The sequence below is a fragment of the Eriocheir sinensis genome, chromosome 33 (assembly GCF_024679095.1).
Source record: "Eriocheir sinensis breed Jianghai 21 chromosome 33, ASM2467909v1, whole genome shotgun sequence".
Lineage (NCBI taxonomy): Eukaryota > Metazoa > Arthropoda > Malacostraca > Decapoda > Varunidae > Eriocheir > Eriocheir sinensis.
In genome coordinates, this window is record NC_066541.1 from 3034848 (window position 1) to 3061020 (window position 26173).

A 26173-nucleotide genomic window follows, 5' to 3' on the forward strand; every position below is an offset into this window, starting at 1 on the left:
AGCAGCCTGAGGTGAAGAAATGTGTTAGAACAGCCAAGACCAGTAGTGTCTCATCATTTGGGCGTTCCAAGATGTTAAATTACACTGCGGGATGGAAGTGAGATTAAGATACATGAGAAATTGTGTTTTTTATTTAAAGAATCTTAATACCACATGGAAATTATTTCAAACAAGAATATTAAACATTAAAGCCATACACATAAGAATGACTAGAACCAAGAATGTTACTAAATTAACAATAACTATTAAATAGAACAAATAAACATAACAAAAATAACATTACAAGAGTTGGTAGCAGGGAAAGATGTCCCTACACTACACAAAGTTCTGAGCAACAACACCCAACACCTGGCACTGGTCTGAGATAATTACGACACTGGACACACACCATACCTGTCATAGCACATCCCATTGTGTCTCTTGCTAGCCTCAAGTGTCCCACTCTGCCTGACAGCATGCATCATTGACTCTTACAAAACAACTGTTACAAATGGATGGCAACAGGTATTACAGTACGGTCACAGACCTTGCCAACACTTAACAGTCCACTCCAAGTTTAACACCTCTGTCAACCATATATATACCATTAATGTTGCTGATAATAATCATCTAAAAAGTCCATGCCAACAAATTTGATACTGTGACTTGAATAGTTGAATTTATTACACAAATAAGGAATAGCAGGCCATGATATAAAGAAGTATGTGGAGCATCAGTTTGTCATGTAATCTATCAGGCACAGCAAATGTGAATACCATTTTCACTATTCAGATACATAGAGATAAATATGAAGAAAATCATGATATAAAATACACTATGGAAGAAATATTACCTATCATAGGAATATCATGGCAAGAAAGTATATCTTTGGCACAAGACATCTGCAAACACCCACTTTGTGGCCTGGCAGCTCCTACACCCCAAGCAGGTGTTCCAAAGGTTCAGTCACACCTCACAAATGTGCCAACCCTTGGGCAGGTACACTCACTGGCTTAAACTCTCCCTTCTCTACAAATCTCATAATCATTAAACTGTAAAATCAAAGCGTAAAACACTGATTTTGTTCTGCTTACACAAGATTACTTGTTCCAAAACAGTGTGCTGTATTAAGTTCAGAAGTCAATGATATAAAATGTTGCCCAGAAGGAAGGACTCTAACCTGTGATTTATCTAACATTAACTGTGAAGGAAGAATCAGGAAAACACACTTTCACTTTTACTGCCACCTGGAGTATGTCCATTTGGAAAGATTTTAAAAAGTAAGCAGGTTCAATGTGTAACAAAGGAATACATAAATATATATTGGATGAAATTTTTAAATTATGTGAGTAGACCCATTCTTACAGGCAATTAATATGAAGATGAAATATTATTAAGGCTTAAATATTTAAGATAATACTGCAGTAGTACTAAAATATAACAAGAATATAAAAAGATGTACTAAAAAGCCTGAGTTACACATATCACCAAGGAAGTCTATTTTAAAAATAAAATTTCTTAAAACCACATCATATTGTGAGTGCATATACTCTTAAATGTATTTTGTCATTAACAAAGTATTGGTAAAGACTCTAGATTTACATAAACTCTTCATATACAAGGTAAACAAGGTATGTACAGATATAAAACACCTAAAACAACAACAACAATAGAAAGACACACATGACAACATAAGTCGAGCAGAACAAATCTTGATCATTTGTGAGCCAAGTTTGTGTACATTTGTATGAGCGGAAAATACATTACGTGGCATCACGTTATTGGTGAAGATCCCAACTATACTCTATCGACTCCATCTTGAGCCTTCAGGAGCAGCTCAGGGAGACCGTGCTGCTGCCACATCTCTCTCTCTCTCTCTCTTATTTACATTATATATAATCTCTTTTGCTTGGCTGTGCAGGACACGAGAGTGAGACCTACGCGAGTCTTCCATGGTGGCGGAAGGGTGATTGGTTCAGCCTGGCGCCTGTTGCCAAGGTCCCTCAGGCGGCAACGTTGCCAAGTGAAATGAAAAGTTTACAGAGTCGTCTTTTCCTCAAATCCCAAGCCATTCATAACACCATGCAGTTGTATTATATATATATATATATATATATATATATATATATATATATATATATATATATATATATATATATATATATATATATATATATATATATATATTCTATAAATAGACAATGTACAGACTAACAGTGAGACATCACCATGCGCAGGTCATCGCTAGCTGTGTAAACAATGGGGGTTTCCCCAGGCCAAGCCACAGGGCTCATGTTAGAGTCGATAGACTATAGAGCCTAACACCTAGCACATGTGAGCTAATCGTCACAGAAGAGCTTACTGCAGGGCCTGATAACCTTGCAGTGATAGAAATGGTTGTTGGTCAATTGAGGAGACATGTGAGAAGCATAATGATAGCTGTGGTAACTCAAAAGCTCACTAAGGCACACAGGTATATAAGTTATTCAGCAGTTTCGGGCCTCGTACTAGCTTGCCCTCCTGTCCAGGGAAAAATACTTGCCACTGGAGAATGACACAATAGTCTTAACCCCTAGACTATAACACTTACAATAAGACTGAACACACCAGATATACACTTGGCTATGTGGCATTCTGTGCCTAGCCATTAGCAATATCTACATACCCTGTAACAGACAAGGCAAGTCTTTCACCTCCTCAATATTTTGTTTCATTATTACAAAACATGTTTTCTATTTCCATTTTCTATTTCACACTAAAGTTGAATAAATTATGCAGTTACGACCTCTTTTCAGTTTTAATTATATCTAAAAAAAACTGTCTTATCACTACCAGTTACCCATGAAACACCAATTCACTGACATGACTCACAAATAAGTTTTGTATCAACAAGCACATACCCTACAGATACACACTGAAATGAGACAGCTACTCCAAACACTGACATTCTGAGCAACAAGACAAACTTATTGCTCACTGTATCCATGAACCTTTGATAAATCTGGAAAAGAAGGCATACACAGACATAGCACACAAACTCTCACATACACACGGACACATGCACACCATTCAGATAGCTCAGTCGGTTAAAGCGCTGCGCTGCCAGGCTTCATGGCATGGCAGGCAGAGGTTAGAGTCCCGCTCAGGCCGAGATTTTTCCACTTACTAGGAGTGGTCACTGTCCCCCCTTGAGCAATGGGGATGGGGTGTGTGGTGTGTGAGGTCCTGGCAGTACCCAGAAATTGATTAATGAGCCTTGCTCTAATCAGGAGGGTACTTGCTGGTGATTGCAAGTCTAACTCGTGATCAAACCATGGTGGTGGTAAAATACACACACACACACACACACACACACACACACACACACACACACACACACACACACACACACACACACACACACACACACACACACCTGCTTTTCAGCCAGCCTCCAGTGCAGCAGCCACCAACAAAGAGGCTGACAGGACAGTAGCCCATACCAAGGATGCACTACTGACTCCTGTCACAATCACCATTCAGTACTGAACACACTCATTGCCATCAGTATACTACAGTACCCTCCCGAGTTTCGTGATCCTCGAGTCTCACGGTTAGTCCTAAATTCTTACCATCCCGACTTTCGCACATTATCACCCTGAGTTTCGCGCTGCTTTGATGTGTACGGGTCACATCTACTCACCATCGGCGTCATATGCGCTGCCTTAAAAGGTACTGTCACACTTGCCGTTTTCCTCCAAACATTGGGGCTATGGTCAAGAGAGAGACGTATTATATGATGAAGCCAGAATTCCCCCAGAGTTGGGGAACTCCTGTCCAAGTAGTCTCAAAATACATACCTTGGAAAAATTAAGAAAATGGGTAGAGAGAATGGGTCGTTTTGAAGCTGCAGTTGAAAGTGGCTGCCTTACGATTGGCTGACAGTTCTGAAAACACGCTTGTGATTCGTTGGGAGTCCGATGACGTCATCGCTGGCGTTCACCCAATCAGCGGCTTCACCGCCTTAAGGCGGTGTCACACTGACCATTTTCCTCCAACCGTTGGGGCTACAGGCAACGCCTGTACACCCAATCGGGAGCAAGTTGTCGGTTGTCCGTAAGCTGGTGTCACACTGGGCCTTTTTCCTCCCACCGCGTTGGCGGCAGCTAGGGCAACCGGCAACTCCAACTTTTCAGGGTGTGCATCACACACGGCCAAGGTTGGTTGCCCGTATCCACATCTACAACATAAACAAAGCACTTGCCCTATATTGACATGGCGTCGTTTGCTAAAGTAAAGGCTGTTGCAGCTTGTGCTGCCACAAGCCGCTACCCAAGTTACGGACTTGTTGCTGCAGTTAAATAGAAGAAGTGGTTGTGGATGTGGGTTGCCTGTGGTTCCTCTGTGCCAGAAGTTCTCATTTTCACCACTGCGCGTGTGCGGCCAACCCACCCATCTAGACTCTGACCACATAAACATGTGGATCGAGTAACAACGAACACACACACACACACACACGCACGCATACACCAGACTCGTCATGAACCATGGCAGATGTTTCTGATAAACAGAAATTATTTCACCATTTCTTTGAGTGTGCTAGAATGTATAGGGTGAGTGACTCACATGAACAAAACCTAACTCTTGGGAAGAAGAGAGCAGTCGTCTTTAACATTGCTCTCTTCTTGCCGTTGGGAATGTTTGGTTTGTAAGAACCATTCACCAAATAAGTTCTAACACACTCTAGGAAATGGAGAAATCATTTCCGTTTGTCAGAAACATCTGCCATGGTTCCTGATGAGTCGTGTGTGTGTGTGTGTGTGTGTGTGTGTGTGTTTGTTGTTACTCGATCCACGTATTTATGTGGTCGGAGTCTAGATGGGTGGGTTGGCCACGCACACACAGTGGTAAAAATGAGAACTGGCACAGAGGAACCACAGGCACGCCACACCCACAACTGCTTCTTCTTTCTATTTAACTGCAGCAACAAGTCCATAACTTGGGTAACGGCAGCACAAGCCACGACAGCCCTTACTTTAGCAGATGACGCCATGTTGATACAGGGCAAGCGCTTTGTTTACATTGTGGATGTGGATACGGCCAACTGACCTTGGCCGTGTGTGACGCACACCCGGAAAAGTTGGAGTTGCTGGTTAGCCTAGCTGCCACCAACGTGGTGGGAGGAAAAAAAGGCGGTGTGACACCAGCTTACGGACAGCCGACAACTCGCTCCCAGTTGGGCGCGAGTTGGAGGAAAACGGCCAGTGTGACACTGCCTTAACCCATACAGTGTTTACTACGTACATGTATGTACCTCTTAGGGAAGTATTTAGTACGTATATATATGCAAGCTCTTTTGAAGGATTATATGCCCTTTATTTTTGTTTGTGTATGTAACATTGTTCATTGACAGTAAAGAGGAATAATTTGACAAGTCTTCGTATTTTTAAATGGATGCTAAAGGGCCTTTCTGTACATTTGTCTGCATACCAACAAAAATCATTATACAAGAAGGTAAGTTACTTTCTTCTAGGTAATTACTCCTTGATTCTACAATCAGTAAGGCATGTGGAATTGTAAATTACGGTTCAGAGTAATCAGAAATGAAAACTGATCGTCGGAAGCTTCATAGTATTATGTTGAGCTTTGAGAACTACGGTTGTAGTACACACGGCCTTGAAGTGAGTGGTGTTGCCTGATGCGCATCCAACCATTTCTTGTACTTACAATTCCTGTTAATTTTTTTAGGTTTTTGTGATGTAAAGAAGTACTTATACATTAACTCACACTTTAGGGTTGTGAAAAGTGTTTATAATGGAAAGAATATAGGCTCTAAAAAATTTTAAGATAAATTTCCCTTTCCTGGTATGACATCGTTAGCTTTGAGACAGAGAAAAATAAGAGGATGAACACTCTAGTGTAGCCGCGCTTCCATTCCTCACATATAAAAAATATGTATGAAATAATTTGTAATTTTTTTTACATTTTAAGTGCAACATGGCATGACCCCTCTCTATGACAAAAGATGACACGGTACGGGTTACGGCAGTGAGGCCACTGATTGAGTGAGCGCCGGCAATGACATCATCGGACTCCCAGCGAATCACAAACGTGTTTTCAGAACTCAGCCAATCGCAAGGCAGCCGCCTTAACAACTGTGACTTCAAACGACCCGTTCTCTCTTCCCATTTTCTTCCTTTTTTCAAGGTACATATTTTAAGATAACAAGGGAGTAAAGTGGGAAAAATAGTCAGCTTCTCCACGGGTCGGAACAAATAAGCGCTTTTTCAGTGTTTTCAATACCCAGAGTTTCGCGATCCTCGAGTTTAGCACTATCCCTTCGGAACGAAGCAAGTGCTAAACTCGGGAGGGTACTGTAATCTTCTTTACCACATAAAGCTGTGAACTGATAAACATAAGACAAGACACTACTAGTCTCACACGCCCAAAATATTGATGTAAACATCATTTGCAGCCACATTTTTCCCTAACAGAAGTACAACTTATTGGAATGCATATCAAGTACTCATTCACTGCCTTAGCTTCACTGTCTAATGCTTGCTACGACTAAGACACTCAACATGGTGTAAATTACTCTAAATGGACAGTATTTACATGTATGGTACAAAACATCCTCTAATGATTAATACAACTGTATACTTACATGCAAAATGTGGATGGAGATAATAGTGAATTTCCAGGTACTGTAGAGCTCCTAGTGGAGAACACTTACTGTGTGACCCAAAGTGTTTACAAGACACAACACCTATGATAAAATAGGCTGAGGAAGCTGTGAAACAATGTAATGTTCTAAGGCTTCTTATTTGATATTCAGACTGGACTAGATATTATGCAAAACTAAGGAGTGGGGCCATCTCTTGTGTTCAACTCCTCCTCCCCTACCCACCACTAGTCTAGTCCATGGTTACTGTCCCTGAGAGCTCCCTGCATCCAGTGCAGCCAAGTCTAAGATAATGAAGCTCTCCTCTTACTGTCATACATGCCCAATTGCAATACACTTCATCACACACACTACCCACCAGCATCCTTCCCATTGTGGCTCTCACTCTACTCAATAACAGACAGTTCAGATAGTGTGCCATCACCATTGTCCAGCAGAGTGCCTTCCTCCATAGTCACCCCTAGAATAACACTCTGTCCTCCCACCACTCCACCCTCTCTCTGGCCTTCCACTGATCCCAGCAATGAAGGCAGGTTGGCAGGGGCAGAGGTAAGCTGGCTCTTGAGTGCCCTAGCCAGCATGGCAGAGGAAGCAAGCCCCATCCTCTGAGAATGTTTGAGAGAGTTCAGTGTGCTTGCTGGGATGGCCACTGAGATGGTGGAGGTAGTCACAGCTAATTGGTGCTGGGAGGATTTGACACTACCCTGGAGGAGTTTGCTGAGTTCCAGCGGCTGCATTCCATCAGTCTTGAGCTGAACAAGACTTCCTTTCCCGTCCTCACTGCAGGGATCACGGTCTGGATCAGACTTCACTAGTGCAGCAATCTTTCCCTCGAGGGGCTGAGAGAAAAGCAGTTGACCATTAGGGAGAGCCTTAAGGGCAATCTTTCCTCCACTGGCTGCAATGAGGCCTGTCAAGTTAATGCTGGAGATGGTGGTGGTGGTAGTGGCAGCACCTTTCGAGGCCACAGTCGAGCCTCCTTTGATGATCTGTCCTGTAACAGTGATCTGGCCAGGGCTTGAGCCATTCCCACTCATTTCAACAAGAGTTCCATCACTCTCTGAGGACCGAGTGACTGCTGTTTTGGTGGTGGAGGACAGTTGGGTGGCAGGCACCTGCAGCACCTCTCCTGTGTTGGTGGTGACGGCTGTCATGTTCTCGCTCTTGTGGGTGTGGGCACAGTGGTTCTTGAGGCCTTGATTGGTGCAGTAACTCTTACCACAGTAGCACCGGTATGGCTTCCTCACTCTGTAACAGTTTTACATCTTGGACTCAACTTTTGGGGGTAAATAATCAGTTCTATATATGCTAGCATCAACAGGTGACAAGATACTGAAATTACTATTAAATAAAATTGTTATTAATTCATGATTTTTAACAGCAAACAGCCTGCTGCACATAAATAAGGACTTTGCCCAAAAATCTCAAGATTTGATGGGCATTTCTAGTAGATAAAACCAATATTTACTGTCTTTCAAAAATAACATACTTTCTCGTTTAGATAAAAACACTTGGACAATGCTAGTAAATCATTCCACTCACTTGCTGTCTTTCTTATGTGCATTCTTGGCATGGTATTTTATTCCATTTATATTTTTGTACCTCTTCCGACACCCCACCACAGGGCAGACGTAAGGCTTGTCCTCATTGTTGCTGCCAGTGTGGCCTCTGAGAGAGAATTTACTTTAACTGCTGTGATTATATACCCTGCAATACTGAAGTGATGAGGTACATAATAAAAATCAAGCAACTGATTGTTACTTATCATAGCAATTAAGGTAAAGTAAAATAAAGTTGGGGGCATACGCTGTAGCAGTGCATGGCCTTGGTGCTCATCTCCGTGACACTGGCCCTTGAGCCTGTGGTGGGAGGGAGCCCATTACCCCAGGACACAGGGCCAGTGTGACATCCGGGTTATCACAGTTTACCTTCCCCAGGTTTCCCCAGGTACCCATTTATTGACCAGCCCGAGAGGAAGGATGAACAGCTGGGTGAGCTGTACATCGACTGCCCAGGCCGGGATTCAAACCCAGGCCCGTGGAGTAGAATCCAGGCACGCTGACCACTAAACCATGGAGGCGTATAGCAATTAAGGTGCCAAGGGTAAAAAGAGTGGCAAGATTAAGCAAATGTGATTAATATGTCCGCACTGCGACAACTGCTTACTGAAGCTCTGAAATGAAGAGAACACTCACCACTAATTCTATATAGGGAGGTCAGGAGCACAATCTTGAGAACAATTTAGATATACGTGGTAATTTACTCATTTCAAACCCAATGAGTGAAGAAAAAATTGTCGAACAATATCTCAGCCAAGCACTTACTTGCTGGCCAGCTTAATGATCAGCTCTGCAGGGATTTCGTCTTGCGTGGTCCATGAGTCATTGCTGTCCTCATTCTCACTCTGAAGTGTCTCCTCACCATCACTCACTGCAATGACATGTGTTCACTGAGGCCACAGGTTAGCAGGATACCACACAGGCAAGGGTGAGTGGCCTGAGCAGCAGGCAGGATCTAGGTTCATTAAGGGTATGTCATAATATTCACAGGAGGTGCTAAGTGATCAGTAAAGAAAAATGATGTTGGTGGACAAAACTTGTTTCCTAACAGAGAAAGAACTTAACCCAGGAAAGACAGTCTCTGTGTTGGTCACTGATGAATATACTGTGAAAAGGTTGTTTGCCTTGTATAACTATATTACATATGAAATTGCATAGTGATGTATGAACATGCAGCAGAAAATATTGGCTGCACCCTTCACTGTGTGAATTGTGTTCAAAGCTTCTGGCATGCCCCATTATAATCTATAGAATATCGAGGACAAAATTTCTTCAACCAACTTCCCATAAACAAAATATTATGTCCTCACCTGAATACTATTTATATATATATATATATATATATATATATATATATATATATATATATATATATATATATATATATATATATATATATATATATATATATATATATATATATATATATATATATATATATATATATATGGTCGCAAAGAGTATCAGATCAGTGTTGTCCAAACATATTTTCCCTACTGTACCCCTTCTCAACTTATTTTAGCATCAAGTAGGCTACACATATAATCAGTCGAAATGAAGATCATTATTTGAAAAGCCAATCAATAAAATAATACTGAGCTATTAAATACTGAATATTATGCAATATTATGATAAAAGGCTAACAAACTAAAACAAAACATTTGAAGCTTACTTCAACCTCACTGTTAAATGTTATGTTGATGTTCACTGATTATTTTTGTCACTATAAGATAGTGAAAACTGCAGTTATTAGGCTTTGTTCCTGGCTTTCTCTCTGTCTTGACTTGATAACTGGGAAAGAAGCCTCACAGAGTTGATTCAAAAGACATTTTAGACAACTCCAAAACTTGACAAATTGAACTTTTGGACTTTTTGTAATGTTTCCTAATAATAAATGTGAGTGTACAGCTAAACACACCCTTCAAAGCCGTCCATTTAAATGGCAGATGACATTATAGCATGAAAAATATTTTCTGTTTGATCATTACCTTTTTACTCTTTGGACAACACTGTATTAGATGACTATATTATAATGCACCATCACATGTATCAAGCAAAGCACCCTTGACTACTTAGCTGTCATAATCTTACTCTTATATGGTTACTCAGCATACTGAATGGCTGGAAATGGTTTCAAACTTTCCCATTAACTTAGTACATAGTATGTTCCACCAACACCCAGGGTTCAGACAGTGTGCAGGGGGGTCCACAAGGGCACCCCCTGCCTGTCACTACACTAGAAGGGACAGGAGAGATCAGGCAGCTGTAGGACTCTTATAGACCACAGCTTCTCTGCACAGCTTGAGGATGCATTAGAGAAATCAATGTGTGCCGCCTGACCGACCTGGGGGGCTGTTACTGACAGCGCTGACAGGAGTGCTCTCACGAGTGGAGGACGGGGTGCCCACGCTGGAGCCTCCAATGCTTGAGCCTCTGCCGTTCGAGCTGGCCAGACTCGAGACGACGCTTGGCTAGAATGAGTGGTTTGCCCTTCACCAACTCAGTAGTACTGGCCTTGTAAAACATATCATCTCCACCTACACTATAGACAATTTGGTTTTTCTGTTTCTACTCTGCCTTACCATTTTACTTACCTTATCTTTTACTTAAAATCATTCATAACATCTTTTAAAAATTTGTTTCTTCACCACTTAAAGCTCTCATCATAAATACGTAAATATCAAAAAATCAATAACTTAAAATGAGATTGTCACATATTATCTTTTTTATTCACTACCTGAACTCCTGTAAAGTCAATCCCTCATTTCATTATAACTGCAAACATATGACTCAGCATATTAAAAGTAACTATACAATTATTTGACAACAATGCCTGACACAACTTTTGCCTCTGACAAGTCTCCTGAACATAAAGCAGCAAACAATCATGATGTCACAGTATGCAAAAAGTTATATTTCCATGCACTGAGGTAAATTAAGCACATCACACACAACTAACCTTTGCCGAGGAGATGAGGGTGGAGGTGAGGTGGAGTGCCGTCCCTGAGGTGGGGGAGTGGCTGGAGGGCGGAGACTTGCCATTTGTGGTTTTGCTATAAGATGAAGAAGCATTTTTGGTGTGAGAGAGCTTCTGTACCTTGGTTAGGGGGCCACCAAGAGCCTTGCTGCTGAGGGGGTGCTTCCTGGATAGGGTTCTGGGGGCACCGGGGCTGAAAAACCTTAGCACTGTCGAGAGTGGGAGGCATGACGGCTGCTGAGTCTCCTGCACGGCTTCCTTGGCTGGGTCTGTGATGGTTTCTGGTGGCAGAGAAGTCTGCTGTCACATTTGGTGGTGCTGAAGTGCTTTTTGTATAGTCTAGATTTGTCAGACATCTTTTACTAACATGCATCAATCATATTTTGACCTGCAGAAATTTCCAATATTGTAAAGAAAATATTGCCAGTGCATTGCAGCTTGGTATCAGCTATTTTGGAATCTACTCAACTTTTCTTGATGTCTTTAACAATCTTTAACCTAACACAAGGCTGCAGAGCCTTCTGTACTCTCCCAAAGCCAGAGTTATGGTGTTTAACCATCTCATTCCTTTTTTATTTGAATATAATACGACTAAAATCAGTTCTTTGATGCCTACACATTATGAACCTTATGTTATCGCCAATGTTGAGTATCTTTAGTCACTTAAAGACCTCCTCTATGTAATCGCATGCAATTCACCATTCTGAGAAATGTATATAAAGATGTTTGGGTAATCATACTTAAAGACTTATCATTCTCCAGACTAATTTCAAATAATATAAATGACCTACAATGATGAATGTCATGTAGGCTATTTCTTGTATCAACTTTTATGTTCATCTTTTGACCCTAATGTTTTTAATTTGAAATATTGTTCATTATGCTCCTGAAAAGCAACATGTAGACTCTCTTACTGTAAATGTTTACCACAGACCATTTTCAGTACTATTTACACTTTTGAAGCCAGCCATTTCTAAGAACAACCCATCAGGCACTTATCATGGTTCATATTGTGCCTTAATATAGATTAATGCTGCAGTGAGTGAAGGCAGACAAGGCAGACCAGAAGAATGGCATGAGTAGGGGTGAGGAGGTCAGTCCCGGAGGCGGCGAAGGTCAGTGCACCGCCAGTGTCCCGTTACTCCCGCCAACGCCGCCTTCAGCACCCACACCCACGCCGCCGCCACACTCACGCAACACTTACGCTAACTACATATGCCAACACTGGGTGCGACTCTCCTGGCCGCCTCAGGTAACAAAAATAATACCAAGTCGCAATAACTCGGCGCGACGCCAATTGGAGATATTATTTTACTAGTAATAAAACATTGCCGCACGTATACTGGGCACTCAAATACGTCACAATACATGACTTTGACATACAGGTGACATACATGCACCTGAAATGGGTAATGGAAGCAATAATACAGGTGAAGGGGTAATAAGGGGCGTAACCCATTTTCTGAGTCAATGTAAACAAACCCCAGGAAAGGGTCGGGAGGGGCCGCCACTGCCTCACTCCACTGCCCGTCACTGAGGGACCACGCTGGGCCTGTGATGATATATACACGTGCACGCCGTACCTATATGTGTGTCCTCGATGTGCTGGATGAGCTCTAGAAGGTTAGGAAAGGACAATCCACAGCCATTAAACTTGCAGTGGTTTACCAGGAAGACTGCCATAATCAGCTGTTTGCCAAATGTCCATCGTCTCTTGGAATGATGTTCCGTCTCTTGCTTCTGTTTTATCAAATATAAGTAAATATCACAAATCAAAAGAAAATATAAAACAGGAGTTATTGTATGAAGGAAATTGTATATTTTATTAAGTCCTTTCCTATATATAAGACGATGGATGCTACACTGACATCTGAGGTAGTGGCTGGGTCGACGCTCCCAGCTGCCATCCACACAGCCTTTATGTATTTTACTTCATTATAAACGTCCAAGTAATTAAGTCTACGGATACCTTAGAATTTTTACTAAGGTAGATCAAATGACAAAACTAGGCACTTTATAACTCAGTATATTCAAATAATCGTTATTGCGAAACTTTCTTGAGAAATCCGTACAGGATCTCGTGAAGGTCTTTTTATAATTTATGTGGATAACTCTTCATGGTCATCGTCTTGCGAGTATTCTGCATATGGGGCACGCGTACATCAGGCGACGCAAAAAAATGCCATAGTATGAGAAAGATGACGCAAATTCCTTAGTTAAGATGAAAGCGACGGGAAATGACGCAGAACACAGCAGACGAGTGGATTCCTAGAAAGTTGGGCCTCGCATACAGGACCAGTCTGGGGGCACGTAGACTGGTTCGAAGGCTCTACATGATATATATATATATATATATATATATATATATATATATAGATATATATATATATATATATATATATATATATATATATATATATATATATATAATCAACTGATATTTACGATAGTAATGGACCAAATATAAAAAGTAAATTTGTGAAATGTAGCCTCATAAATCTCACTCGTAGTCTGTAAAGTTGTAAATGTCATGAGTTAAAATAATAATGGTAATTTTCCACCTAATACTCAAAACTATAACTCATAATTAATGAATTTTCCGTCAGCGACGCAAGAGTTAGATCAAACAAACCTCTTATCGCCTCTTGCGTCATGGCCCTCCCGTAATGCCGCGTTTGGTAGACACAGCGGCAATCTTTTATAAATAACTATCCCGTAACTTCACCTTCAGTGGTCAGTGTAGCACGCTTTTACACCTCAATAAGTAATTAATGCCTGGGGACTTCATCCTCAACCTGGTAATCTTGCTTTTCTTTCTTCTTTATTTTGTTATAATGGACCGTATTGGCTATACAGGCAGCGCCACACGTGGCCACTCAGTGAACTGTCAAAGCAGTACTTCCAAAGAACTCAAATTATGTATTAGAGTGCGTCTAAGGCTGCCTCCATATGATACAAGGCCTTGGTGCCGCCACCGCTCCAAGCCAATGACTACACACACTTTACTCCTACCCGATTTCCTAACTCTACTATTTGATATGGAAAAAAAAAAAAAAAAAAAATGAAATCGGGTGGGAGTGAAGTGTGTGTAATCATCGGCTTGGGGCGACGGTGGTATCCTGGCCGTGTATCCCTGAGACAGCCTCAGACACACTCTAGTCTATAACTTGCTCGATGGAAAATTCAGCTTGGAGTTAAGTGGTCACATGTGGCGCTGCCTGTATAGCCAATACGGTCCATTTGGCCCTTGGCCAATTTCCTCTTACTGAAAAAAAGAAAAAAAATGGCAGTAGCCAGTCTGCACAATCTCTCTCTCTCTCTCTCTCTCTCTCTCTCTCTCTCTCTCTCTCTCTCTCTCATACACACACACACACACACATACTTTCTTATGTTTGCTGAGATACAAGTAATAGTCTGTTCTTTTTTATCAGCAGAAATGTGTATTTGGAAAGGGGTTTCCTGACAGTTATACTTGGCAACCTGTCATCACATCAGTACATTAAACATCCTGTCAAGCATATAAGTACAAAACACTCATACACTGACAAACTTCTTTAAACTTTTCTATAATAACCAGATGCCTAACACAAGATCCTAAATGATTCACAACTAGTAAAAATTGTGTTTCGCAGTAAGTGTAAATATAGTAGTAAAACAGTATTTACAATCATCAAAGCTGTAAATTAATGAGCGGCCATTTCTCACTGTACAAAATAAATATGATAGTAGCAGTAGTAGTAGTAGTAGTAGTAGTAGTAGCAGTAGTATTAACATCACTTACTACAACACAAAAGCGACACAAAGGTTGCTCCGAAAGCCTTCAAGGACGCCAATGCCTCAGAGCGCGATCCAAGAAGCACTGGCTAACATGAACTGCATGGAGACACTGCATGAGGTACACACAACAGAGCCGCATCAAGGCTGGGAAGCAGAGAAGGAGGGAAGGCTGTCGTGATAATCAACTGGCTTAGACCATAGAACAAAAAGACGAGACAAGAAATGAGTCAATCAAAGTTTGTACTATGGGGGGGAACTAAGGTGCTACACTATACAACACTAGTGACCTTGCTGGGTGGTGGTGAGGGGGAGGGGTGCTGGCCTAGTATGTACAGGATGCAGTGTCTGTGGTGGAAGAGAGGCAGCTTAGGGTACACATTCCCTGAGATGACTGTGCCGCAGGTGCACAGGTGAGGAGGAAGACACACCTCCATGAGACCGTCACTCCATCAGTCAGTCCCATGAGTTGTGTCCTGTCTCGTGACTGGTCAGATCCAACGTTACAAGAAAAAGACTAGGGCTACGGTAATGGCTACTTACATGTTGCAGTGAAGGACGATGGGTGAAAATGTTCTACAGTGACTAATGTATTTGTGAAACTTCAATAAAAAATTGTTAAAACATCCAAAGCATCAACTTCCTGCAACATATTCAAACACTTTTAAGTCAAAAACATAAATAATTATTATGCACATTAAACCACAAAGGCTTCAATTTTTCATAAAAATAAAAATATATATTACATTTCAGCAGAGATTGAACATGGATACTTTCATCTAGTGATTATATTGCACAAACTTCTCCCACTGAGTACTTTTCTTGAACCAAATGCAGTTCACTGAGGGTATTGTTGACAGCATCATTTAGCAGTGACCATAATGAGAAGGCTTCAGCAGCAGTGCTGTGGCAGGGCTTCATCCAGCTAACCTGCACTCCTTCCCCACACCACCACGTGCCAACCAACACGTTAAGCCTAATTTATACTTGAGTCGCACTACCTCAGTAAATAATTAAAGCTCCACAATACCAAAGTGAAAGACAAGAGTACAGAACAGGGCAGAAAACTTGCTTCATTAAAAACAAAATGGAAATTTATTTTTCCTACTAACTGGTGTGTGTCATTAGCATATGTCTGATGACTGTGAATGCACAACTAGACAAGTAAATCCCTACACATTGCTTCTATGGATACAGATGCAGTATTGCCATGTAGAAGCTTCACCTGGCTCCACACAACTAATACTTCACAAACTGGTGATGTACTTATGTTCTCCCATTATCACAGAAGAGGAACAAACTCACCCTCTCTGGACCACCAGTCACTTCATGCCTGTGGTCCAGACCAACCTAATATGCCTAGCAGTGTCCCCTCAATGCTCACATTCTCTACCTAAGGTGCCCATGACAGGGAACAACAAAAATGGAGACCCTAAACTCATAAAACGTGAAAAAAAGTAAATTGTTCAAGATAAATATATGTATACATTCCGTTTGTGACAGAACTCAGTTTACATTCATGTAGTAAACCCTAATATAATAAGAGTAATTGGGAAACACCATCCTTGATAATCCACTTCACCATCACTTCACTTCCCACATGACAAGGTCTTAATTCAAGAAGAGTATGACAGTGAAAGACAAAATTAATCACCCAATAAAATGGGAAACACAGCCAGTCACACTTACATTCACACAACTACAAAATGACTACTTAATCTTACTGGGCCCTGGGCAGGCACTGGGCCAAGTATCAAGGCTCTATGACCTTGGTTTTGAAACAAACTCCCCCTCCTGCTTAACAGTAGCACATAGGCATGACTCTGCCATGCTCCTATGTCATTATCCTACATCTTGAGTTCTGTGATATAACCCCATCCCTCAGACCAAGCAGGGTGAGGGATCCAGACTAGAGACAGAAATCATCAGCCAGAGGAGTAGAGGTTGCCCAGTCCAGTGGGCCATACAACTAATGACACACCACATACCCTCACAGTGTTCACAACCATGCATCCAAAGTTTTGCTGGGCTATGGAGAGGCATAAAGCCTAACAATACCAAGGTTTCATAACATTGTTTTGGGGGAACGGCAGATAAGGTGAAATCAACATCTTGGTCTCTCACTCCTGTACTGTTGGAATATGTGAGGCTCCGCATCATGCAAGTGGTGAATAATGATGTCCTGTAATGAATATTTACAAGAACCTACTTTGGTGCAAGGATGATGTGTAGGCCAAACTCAAGACAAACTATTCAGAGTACAAAGGGACTTGGTCTTTTGAGTTATGAGCTTCAGTCTTATTTCTCCTGGTGGTGAGGAATGAAGATCTAGGAGAGTGAAAGGTCCCTTCTTGATTCAGCTTTTTCCTCAGAGGTTTAATTGTGAAGGTAGTTGTGGTATTGGGCAGCCTTACCCAACATTGCTGCCTGCTTGGCCTTTCCTCCTGTACTGTGGTTCACGTAAGGTTCGATCCCCGGCACTCAGTGGTGTTCATTACAGGATTCCGTAAGGTGACTGATGGAGCCTGAAGAGCATAATGATTGGACTTTGGCCCATTTCTATGATCAAAGGATTCAACCTTCACTATTTTTGGGACAAATATCTCCCACTCTTTTCGAAAAGGGTATAGGAGGTATACAGCAGGTCTGAGGCAGCCAAAGCAAGGCTGAATTTGACATCATTGGAGCCAACTGAGAGCACCAAACAGGATTACATGTAATGAAAACAAATCAGAAGGAAAACTCTTTACCATTAACAGGATTTGCTGAAAGTCAAAAACCAACCTGATGTGCAAGCCCTCCACCACCCCTGGCAGATCAAGAACAATCCTCTTACACCTCAACTTTGTCCCCCATGGTGACGGGCAACTGAGCAACTTCTCTACTATCAATCAGGTTTCTCCTAAGGTCTGTGCAGCACCTTGTTTCAGAGAGGAAACACATGTGAATGTCTTCCTTTTACCAGCAAGGCCATTAGAAGCCACACTCAGACACAGTGAGAATAATAAAATGGAATTTCACTATATGCTGGCATGATGCAACAACAGTCCACCTCACACCACAACTACCAATATCACACCCATAGCATGTGGCAACACCATTCACTAGTTTGAGGAAGACGCCTTCACTCCTCCATTGTGTTGTCCTTCTCCTCACAGTCTTCACTTAGGTTGTCAATTATTTTGTTAATCTGGAACACTGGTGCTTGTACCTGCCCCTCATCCGCTCCCTGAGCCGCTACATCATCTGGGGCTGGCATGGGGCCAATAAAATCCCTGGGGCTGGCCTGGCTGCTGCACCCAACATCTCCCTCCTCCTCCTCCCTCGGGGTAGTTTTGGGCAAACTGCTCTCCACAAAGGCAAAATGTTGAGGCAGGTGAAGGTCAAAATTTGTGCCTGAAGAAATGGGAAAGGTAAGTGTGTGGGTGGATGGCTTTTTAAACATCAGAAAATTTAATAGACATATCTAAAGATTAAAGTAAACCAACATCACTGACCACTAAATGACAAATTGACAAATCAAAAGAATAAGTTAATCCAACATCACTGACCTCAAAATGGCTAATGACAAACATCTGCTCCATATACATAAGAATAACAATCCAGGGACACATGACATTCTATTTTATTACTTAAATTTTTATTCACTACAAATAAATTGTGATTACTGACCCCCTCCAACCAACAGACAGAGTAATGAGACACTGTACCTTGTCTGTGGTAAAAGAGGAGGTAAGATGTGGAGTATTCTTCTTCTCGTGGCTTCTGTCTTGTCACCGAGTCATCATTGAAGTAGTGCCACTCCCCTGTGACGGGGCTTCGGGCAAAGGCTGTGTAGTGACCTGCCTGGGCCACTGGAAGGGGATATCAAGGGAAGTATGGTTACAGAGGTATAATTCATTCTCACACACTCATCAGCCTAAACTTGCCAACAGGGGCAAGGACCATACATGCCTCTAACTCTATCTATCCTCTAATAGCAAAGTCTACTACTATATGTCAACCTGAGGGTAACTACTCACTACATATTTAATCTAAAGAACATATCTGCTAAAAGATCTGCATATCTGTATGAACACGTTATGGCTCTGCAATTGCAGTATGTAGATAGAGGACAAATAAATTTACTGTGACTATTTCAGAGCAATTTTTCCTTTCCTGACTTCTTGTTTATTGACTCCCATCCATAGCGGCAAACTAGGTAACAAGGTAATGATTGATAGACAGACACCACTTTATACTGAAGACTCACCTCCCATGTGACAGACACAGGCATACAGGTTATACAGCTGATTGATGTTAGTTTCCCCAGCTACATAGTCTGACAGGTCCAGCCCGTCCAGGGGGAAAATCACCTTGTCATCCAGTTTTGTGCTCATTGTCCCATGGAACAAAAACCTGCAATGTAAAAACTAACATTAGTCACGGGATGGGGATTCATTATTCCCTATGCAGCCAGCATGTCATAGGTCGGGAAAGACATCCCTGCCCGAGTTTCATATTCCCTGCGTGCAGCCCCCCACCCCCACCCACCTCCCAAAAAAAACATTTCTGGAGGCTTAATAGAGAGCTGTCATTGTGAAAACAAACCCGACACATGCAGACAGGTATGGAATTTTCAAAATATGTAGAGAAGTTACTGTAATAAAAATAAAATAAAAAACTAAGTATTAACCCCTTCACTCCGGCGACGCTAACGTCGGCGTCCAACGAGCATCTGACGGCGTCACTGTATGGAAAGGGTTAGTCCTCTTCTAAACCTCTTAATCCTCTTCCATTTCCTCTTAATCCTCTTCTAAACCTCTTAAGAGGAAATGGAGGAGGATTAAGAGGAATTTAGAGGAGGAATGAGAGGTTTAGAAGAGGATTAATCCTCTTCCATTTCCTCTTGACCCTTTCCATACAGTGACACCGATGTCTGTGTCACGGATGGAAAGGGTTAAATATTTCAGTTCCAAGCTAGTGATGTGGTAGGCTTCCTCACCTCTCCAGATGCAAGATGAGGTAGGGAGGGTAGCGCCACACTGATATTGTCTTAGTTGCTTGCTGCTTACGGTCACACACTGGGCAGAACCAAGAGTCTGCTTCTTCCAAGGTCTCACTATAAACAAACAGAATATAGGATATCACCATCACCAATATTACAACTCATAATGGAGGGGCTCAACCGAAAACAAACAAAAAAGGAGAGATTGATATAAAATTCAAGTATATTTCATAACCCTGACACAAACACTCTACATGCACTTATAATAAGTGTTAATGATAAACCAAATGGTGTTTGTTGATTTGAGTTTAAGAAATCTTTATTTCTTTTGCTTACCTCTGTGTGAAAGCTCTGAGACAGTCATAAAGTGTGAGTGGAACATTCTGCCTGAGGTCATTGAGAGAGGGGTGGTCAGTGGTAGAGGCAAGTGCTTGGTGGTGTTCAGGGGATAGGGCAGTGAACCGCACACACAGGGTGTCTCCAGCCTGTAGCACTACCTCCTCCCCTCCCAGCACCTCACACCCTCGACAGTGGGAGGAGAACAGGCACCGGGAGCAGTTGTACCCCTAAGTGAAAACAAATATGTTTATATATCATGATTATAACTAGGAGAGGAACAAGTTTATCCCATTTCTCTCTAACAATCTTTATTGTTTGTTCAAGACATACCATAAAATTGTTTAATATTACCTACCACTACTGCCCTAATGAAAGCCTGTCTGTTTTGTACTTTACAGTGGCACTACCATTCTTCAAGTTTATTTCAGATTTGTATCAAATCATGCTGCTAAATCCTTTCCGTACATCAGTATATACCACACAGCCACATACCCTTCCATCAACAAACAGCAGAGAGTAACTGGTGCCAGGAGGTATTCTTGGCGCGAGTGTTTGCGTGAGAGTGGCTGGACTAAGGCGGGAGGGGAGGGCCAGAAGAGCAGGATGACCCAGAAGTTGCATGCACCTTTTGTTGTTATTGTCACTCTCCTGATCCATACGGAAGACCAAAGGAACGCGCAGTATTCTAGGAGAGAATAAGAACCTCCTGGAGACACTGTACAGTATTTTAATAAATATATTTAAGAATCCTTCAGCTAATTTTTTTTTAAAGCTTAGGAAACAACTCTAGGGCGACAAAAAGAAAGTGTAGAAAAAAAGCCTGATAATCATTGCTCCAAAAAGCAAAAAGTAGAGTGGCCAAAAGAGAGGTCAATATCAGATGGAGAGATGTCTTGATACACTCCTTTTGAAAGAAGTTAAGTCATGGGCAGGAGGAAATACAGACGAAGGAAGGCTGTTCCAGAGTTTACCAGTGAAAGGGATGAAAGAATGGAGATGCTGGTTAACTCTTGCATAAGGGGTTTGGACAGTAAAGGGATGAGCTAGAGTAGAACGTAGTGTAGTGGGGCCGCGGGAGGGGGGGAGGCATGCAGTTAGCAAGTTCAGAAGAGCAGTCAGCATGAAAATATCAATAAAAGATAGAAAGAGATGCAACATGGCAGCAGAATTTAAGAGGTAGAAGACTGTCAGTAAGAAGAGGGGAGCTGATGAGACGAAGAGCCTTAGACTCCACTCTCTCCAAGAGAACTGTGCGAGTGGAGCCCCCCCACACATGACATGCATACTCCATACTATACTATCAAGAGGGACCAGAAGAGAAACTCCATACTATACTATCAAGAGGGACCAGAAGAGAAACAAGTGTCTTTCAAGAACTACTTTGTACCTAGCTTTGGGCTTCTCTATCTTTCTTCTCTCCACAGGTATGAGGTCTCCTGGGGAGAGTGAGGCCTGACACACTGGGCAAGAAAGGCTTTCTCCACCACCCTGGTGCTTGCAGGACATCTGAGAAGGAGAGGAGGAAAAAGTCAGGGAAACTAACTTGTCCAGCTCAAGCACCTTCACACAACCAATGCATATGAAAAATTCTAACTGCCGTACAAAATATATGAGATGTTAATGTTCAAAGAAATTCAGTGATTTATTGACATCTGTAAATATAGCAAAATTATTAGTTAATAATTAGGGAAAATTCTTCCAGAATGAGTTTCCAGATCACACTTGTAATACTACTTTTACCAAAAGCTGACAGCCTAGAGAGCAGCCTGCACCAATTGAATACAGTGATTACCCACACCCACTCTGTGACACCCACCTCAATGCAGCCATCACACAGCAGGCAGGCCTCACAGGTGTGGTGGGTCTTCAGCTCTGTCTGACACATCTCCTCTAGACAGATTGTGCACGATCTCCAATGGTTCCCTCCAGCACGGCCACTCTCACCCCCACTTGCCTCCTGCCCACTTCTGCAGCTTCCCTTTTCTGGGCCAACATTCAGCACCTGGAAGGTTGCAACAGCTTGTCACACCACCACCACTGTGTGTGCTTTGAGTCTGTATCTCTGCCACACATCACCACACCCCATCCACAGTGCCACACCCATACCACCACCACACACCACCTTTTAAGCAAGCACATTCACAACACCACTGGATATCTTCAAGCAAACGCCGTAGCAGTACCACCGCCACATACCATCTTATAAGTAACCACATCCACCACACCACAAGACATCTTTCAGTAAGCACCTCATTAATACATTACACAATAGAGCATCTACAACCATGCACTTTGACATGTTTAAGAACATATGATATGCAGCCACCACACACCCTCAGTGTAAGTAAACAACTCTAAAACATGCCTCCCCAGGGCATCTTCAAAACATACTTCTACCCCACATTACAACATTGTATATTTGACTAAGTGCCTGCACCTCACACAAACAGCTCCAGGGCATTATATAATTATCAAACATAAACCTTCACTGCACATTCAACTCCACCACAAACGAAAACTCTTGGAGTGAGATTAACAGCAGTCTCAATGAGAGTTACCTTATCTGAAACTGGAGGAGGAGCAGCCTGAGGAACCTCTTCCTCAATACTGGGCGGTGGCGGTGGCAAGTGGAAGGTGTATATGCTGCGCAGGTTGTAGTTGAGGAACTTGGTCATGTATCCATCCTCCTGCAACGGGACACAGTTTAACCGCTGGGCCTCATCTTAGGTCATTATATGTTTAAGCACTTGTTACTAAGCTACTAATGCAAATGTTCCCAACATAATTATCATTTCATTCCCCTCATCTTGCTTTTTTTTTTTTTTTATAGATGAAATGAGGTGGTAGCAATAATGATGATAAACTAAGTGAAAATAACCAACAGTTACTATGCTCAATAACTAAAACCTTCATCTTTACTAGACTGTCAAGGTGAGGGGAGGGCGAGGAAAAGGAAGTCTTACCACAATCCGCGCAATGTGATTGTCAAACACTTCTGCCACCACCAAGTGTTCTGGGGAGTCAAGAGCAGCCATCTTACACAGGGAAGCCTTCAGGTCGCTCACATAGGACACCTTACACAGGGTGATGAGATACCGTGTGGGGGGACTCCCACTACTCGAGACATAGGTCACCGCTGCAACACCCACCACAAAAGAAATTAGGAACTGGCAGGCATTCCTGAATTCATATTATTTAACATTACTGCTTGAGAGCTGGTGATATTGATTATTTAGATAACAGTTCTATTAGATCATTCCATAAACTTCCAGTTCACCTGCAAGGATAGTGAATATAAGCTTGGGGCAGAAGTTTTACATATAAGTATTGTAACACAGCAAAGTTTACTTAGATTACCGAACTAACTATAAACAGTGGGCAGTTAAACATATACTCACTTATCTGAATTTGATTAGCATATGGAAGAGGCACAGAAAGTGTTCCAAAAGGGTCATACTTGACAGACGTGTGTCCACAAACTGAGCATACCAACTGCAAGAGCAATAGTATAAATCAATAACAAAGGCAAACAGATTATCATTAATCTGAAACAATTTACTCATTATTAAAATAAGTAAAACACACACACACATACACACACACACACACACACAAACACACACATTTGGCAGCCTCCCTTCTCCCCTCTCCCCTTAATTCTCCCGTTATTTCAAGGAACTATGTAAGTTTCATCCTCTTTCACTGACCAGCCTGGTGAACAAGCCTACAACTTTGCTCTCCTCAACGACCTAGAGCAGTTGGTTCAGCACCCTACATGTATTCCCGACCGTCTTGGAGACAGGCCCAACATACTAGACCTCTTCCTTACCTCTAACCCTTCTGCTTACTCTGTCAAACTGTTCTCTCCGTTGGGCTCCTCCGATCACAACCTTATTTCTGTATCCTGTCCTATCGCTCCAGTACAGCCTCTGGACCCACCGAAGAGGTGATGTTTCTGGCATTTTGGTTCAGCTCGGTGAGACTACCTGAGGATGTACTTTTCCAGTTTCCTGTGGAATGACTACTGCTTCCAGGATAGAGACCCCTCTGTGTGTGCCCAGTGCATTACAGAGGTGATTGTCTCTGGAATGGAGGCATACATTCCACATACTTTCTCTACTCCTCATGCTAAAAAGCCTTGGTTTAATCATGCTTGTTCTCGTGCTATCAAAGATAGAGAGGCAGCTCACTAAAGGTACCAGAGCCTTCGCACTCCTGCTAATCATGATTTTTATATTCCAGCCCGGAATTGTGCCAAGTCTATTCTTCGACTTAACAAAACATCTTTCATAAATAGAAAATGTCAAAAAAGTTGGAAAGTTTCGTTTAGTCAGCACAACATCTGTGGTCATATGCCGGAGAGAGACAGAAGGGGAAGGAATTATAGGAGAAGGGAACAGATCCCAGGAGACGGGACACAACCCCCGATTAACACCTGGTACCCATTCACTGCTGGGTGGACAGGGGCGTAGGGTATCGGGAAGGCCACCCAAATTTTTTCACTCCGCCCGGGAATTGAACCCAGGCTCTCTTGGTTGAGCCATGTGTGCTAACCACTGCACCACGAAGCCCCCCTAGAAAATGTCAAAACCTTGCTTTTTCTAATTCTTCCTGTGACTTCTGGCACCTAGTCAAATATATCTCCACCAATTTCACTTCTTCATCTTTTCCTCCTCTCCTTAACCCTGATGGCAGCACCACTGTCTCATCTATCTCTAAGGCTGAACTCTTCTCTCAAACTTTCTTAAACAACTCCACTCTGGACGATTCTGGGCATATTCCTCCTACTCATCCCCCCTCTGACTCCTTTTCTGGTCTAGATAAAATTTACAGATGGATAAAAAAAATTGAAATAGTTCAATTTCAAAAAAGTGTCATGTGCTGGAAATTAGGAAGTGAATTAAGAGCCACAGGACTATTATATAAATTGGGAGATAAACTAATAATGTAAGAGAGAAAGGAGAAAGAATTAGGGGTTGTCAAACAAGAAAATTTATCACCTGAAAGTCAAATCAACAAAATATTTGAAGGAACAAATGAGTTACTAAGAAATATAAGAGTAGCACTCCACTGCATGGATAAGTAGGATAATTACTTCATTGATCAGACTAAAATTGGAATATGCAGAAGTATTATGGCAACCACATAAAAAACATAAGGAAATTAGAAAAGAATACAAAGAATAACAACAAAATTGGTTCCACAACTAAATTTCACTTATGAAGACAGATTGCAGAAAATTAATTTGAACCATTTGGAAGAAAGAGTAAAAGGAAATTTAATTACCATATACAAATTTATGGTCTCGAAGAGATAGATAGCGAGGATCTGTACTTACAAGAGTGCAAGGAGCAAGACAACTAAGAGGACATTATGAAGTTGATGAAAGGAAGGTGCTTAAATGTCGAGAAATACAACTGTCCATATAGCACAGTAGATGCATGGAACAGATTATGGGAAGATGTAGTGATTAGGGTTGCACCGATTGATCAGTAAGTAATCAGTAATCGGCCTTTTGACCGATTAATCGGGGCCGATTAGTAAATTTTTTCACCTCTTTTATAAGATAATGTACAGTTGCGCTACGAAGTGTTGAGACAGTTTGCAATGACTTTCATTCAAATAATACATAATATTATTCGAAGGGAAGGGATGTTTAGGAGCAATTTTGTTATAGATACACAAAATATGATATTGATAAAGGAAATAAATTCAACAAAGTGGAAGTTTTTACCTTATAACGATATATTAAGCAGCTCTGCCGAAAATTTGATACAGTTTTTGTTCAAGACATTAAAAGAGTCAAATACATTCTATGTTAAGACTAAGTATATATATATATATATATATATATATATATATATATATATATATATATATATATATATATATATATA

At 41.7% G+C, this 26173-nt stretch overlaps 2 protein-coding genes across 3 annotated transcripts in view; both read right to left on the reverse strand.

Annotated features, from left to right (window-relative positions):
• Positions 1-116: 116 nt before the first annotated feature.
• On the reverse strand, positions 117-12924 carry LOC127006548 (uncharacterized). Its single transcript, XM_050876519.1, has 6 exons — positions 12760-12924; positions 11159-11457; positions 10544-10670; positions 8965-9070; positions 8183-8308; positions 117-7888 (listed from the first exon to the last, which is right to left on the reverse strand). The coding sequence occupies exons 1-6, from the start codon at positions 12857-12859 to the stop codon at positions 7027-7029; spliced, it is 1620 nt and encodes a 539-aa protein (XP_050732476.1). The 5' UTR covers positions 12860-12924; the 3' UTR covers positions 117-7026.
• A 1669-nt stretch (positions 12925-14593) lies between these two features.
• LOC127006550 (uncharacterized) overlaps positions 14594-26173 on the reverse strand; it is a 37988-nt gene continuing 26408 nt past the window's right edge. For both annotated transcript variants that reach the window (XM_050876522.1, XM_050876523.1), the window contains exons 10-20: positions 23675-23768; positions 23240-23412; positions 22835-22963; positions 22093-22278; positions 21664-21782; positions 20769-20961; positions 20274-20503; positions 19935-20051; positions 19203-19348; positions 18661-18804; positions 14594-18346 (exon numbers count right to left, since the gene is read on the reverse strand). In XM_050876522.1, coding sequence (XP_050732479.1) covers positions 18075-18346; positions 18661-18804; positions 19203-19348; positions 19935-20051; positions 20274-20503; positions 20769-20961; positions 21664-21782; positions 22093-22278; positions 22835-22963; positions 23240-23412; positions 23675-23768 — 1803 coding nt within the window. In that variant the 3' untranslated portion in view covers positions 14594-18074. The remainder of the gene's footprint in view (positions 18347-18660; positions 18805-19202; positions 19349-19934; positions 20052-20273; positions 20504-20768; positions 20962-21663; positions 21783-22092; positions 22279-22834; positions 22964-23239; positions 23413-23674; positions 23769-26173) is intronic.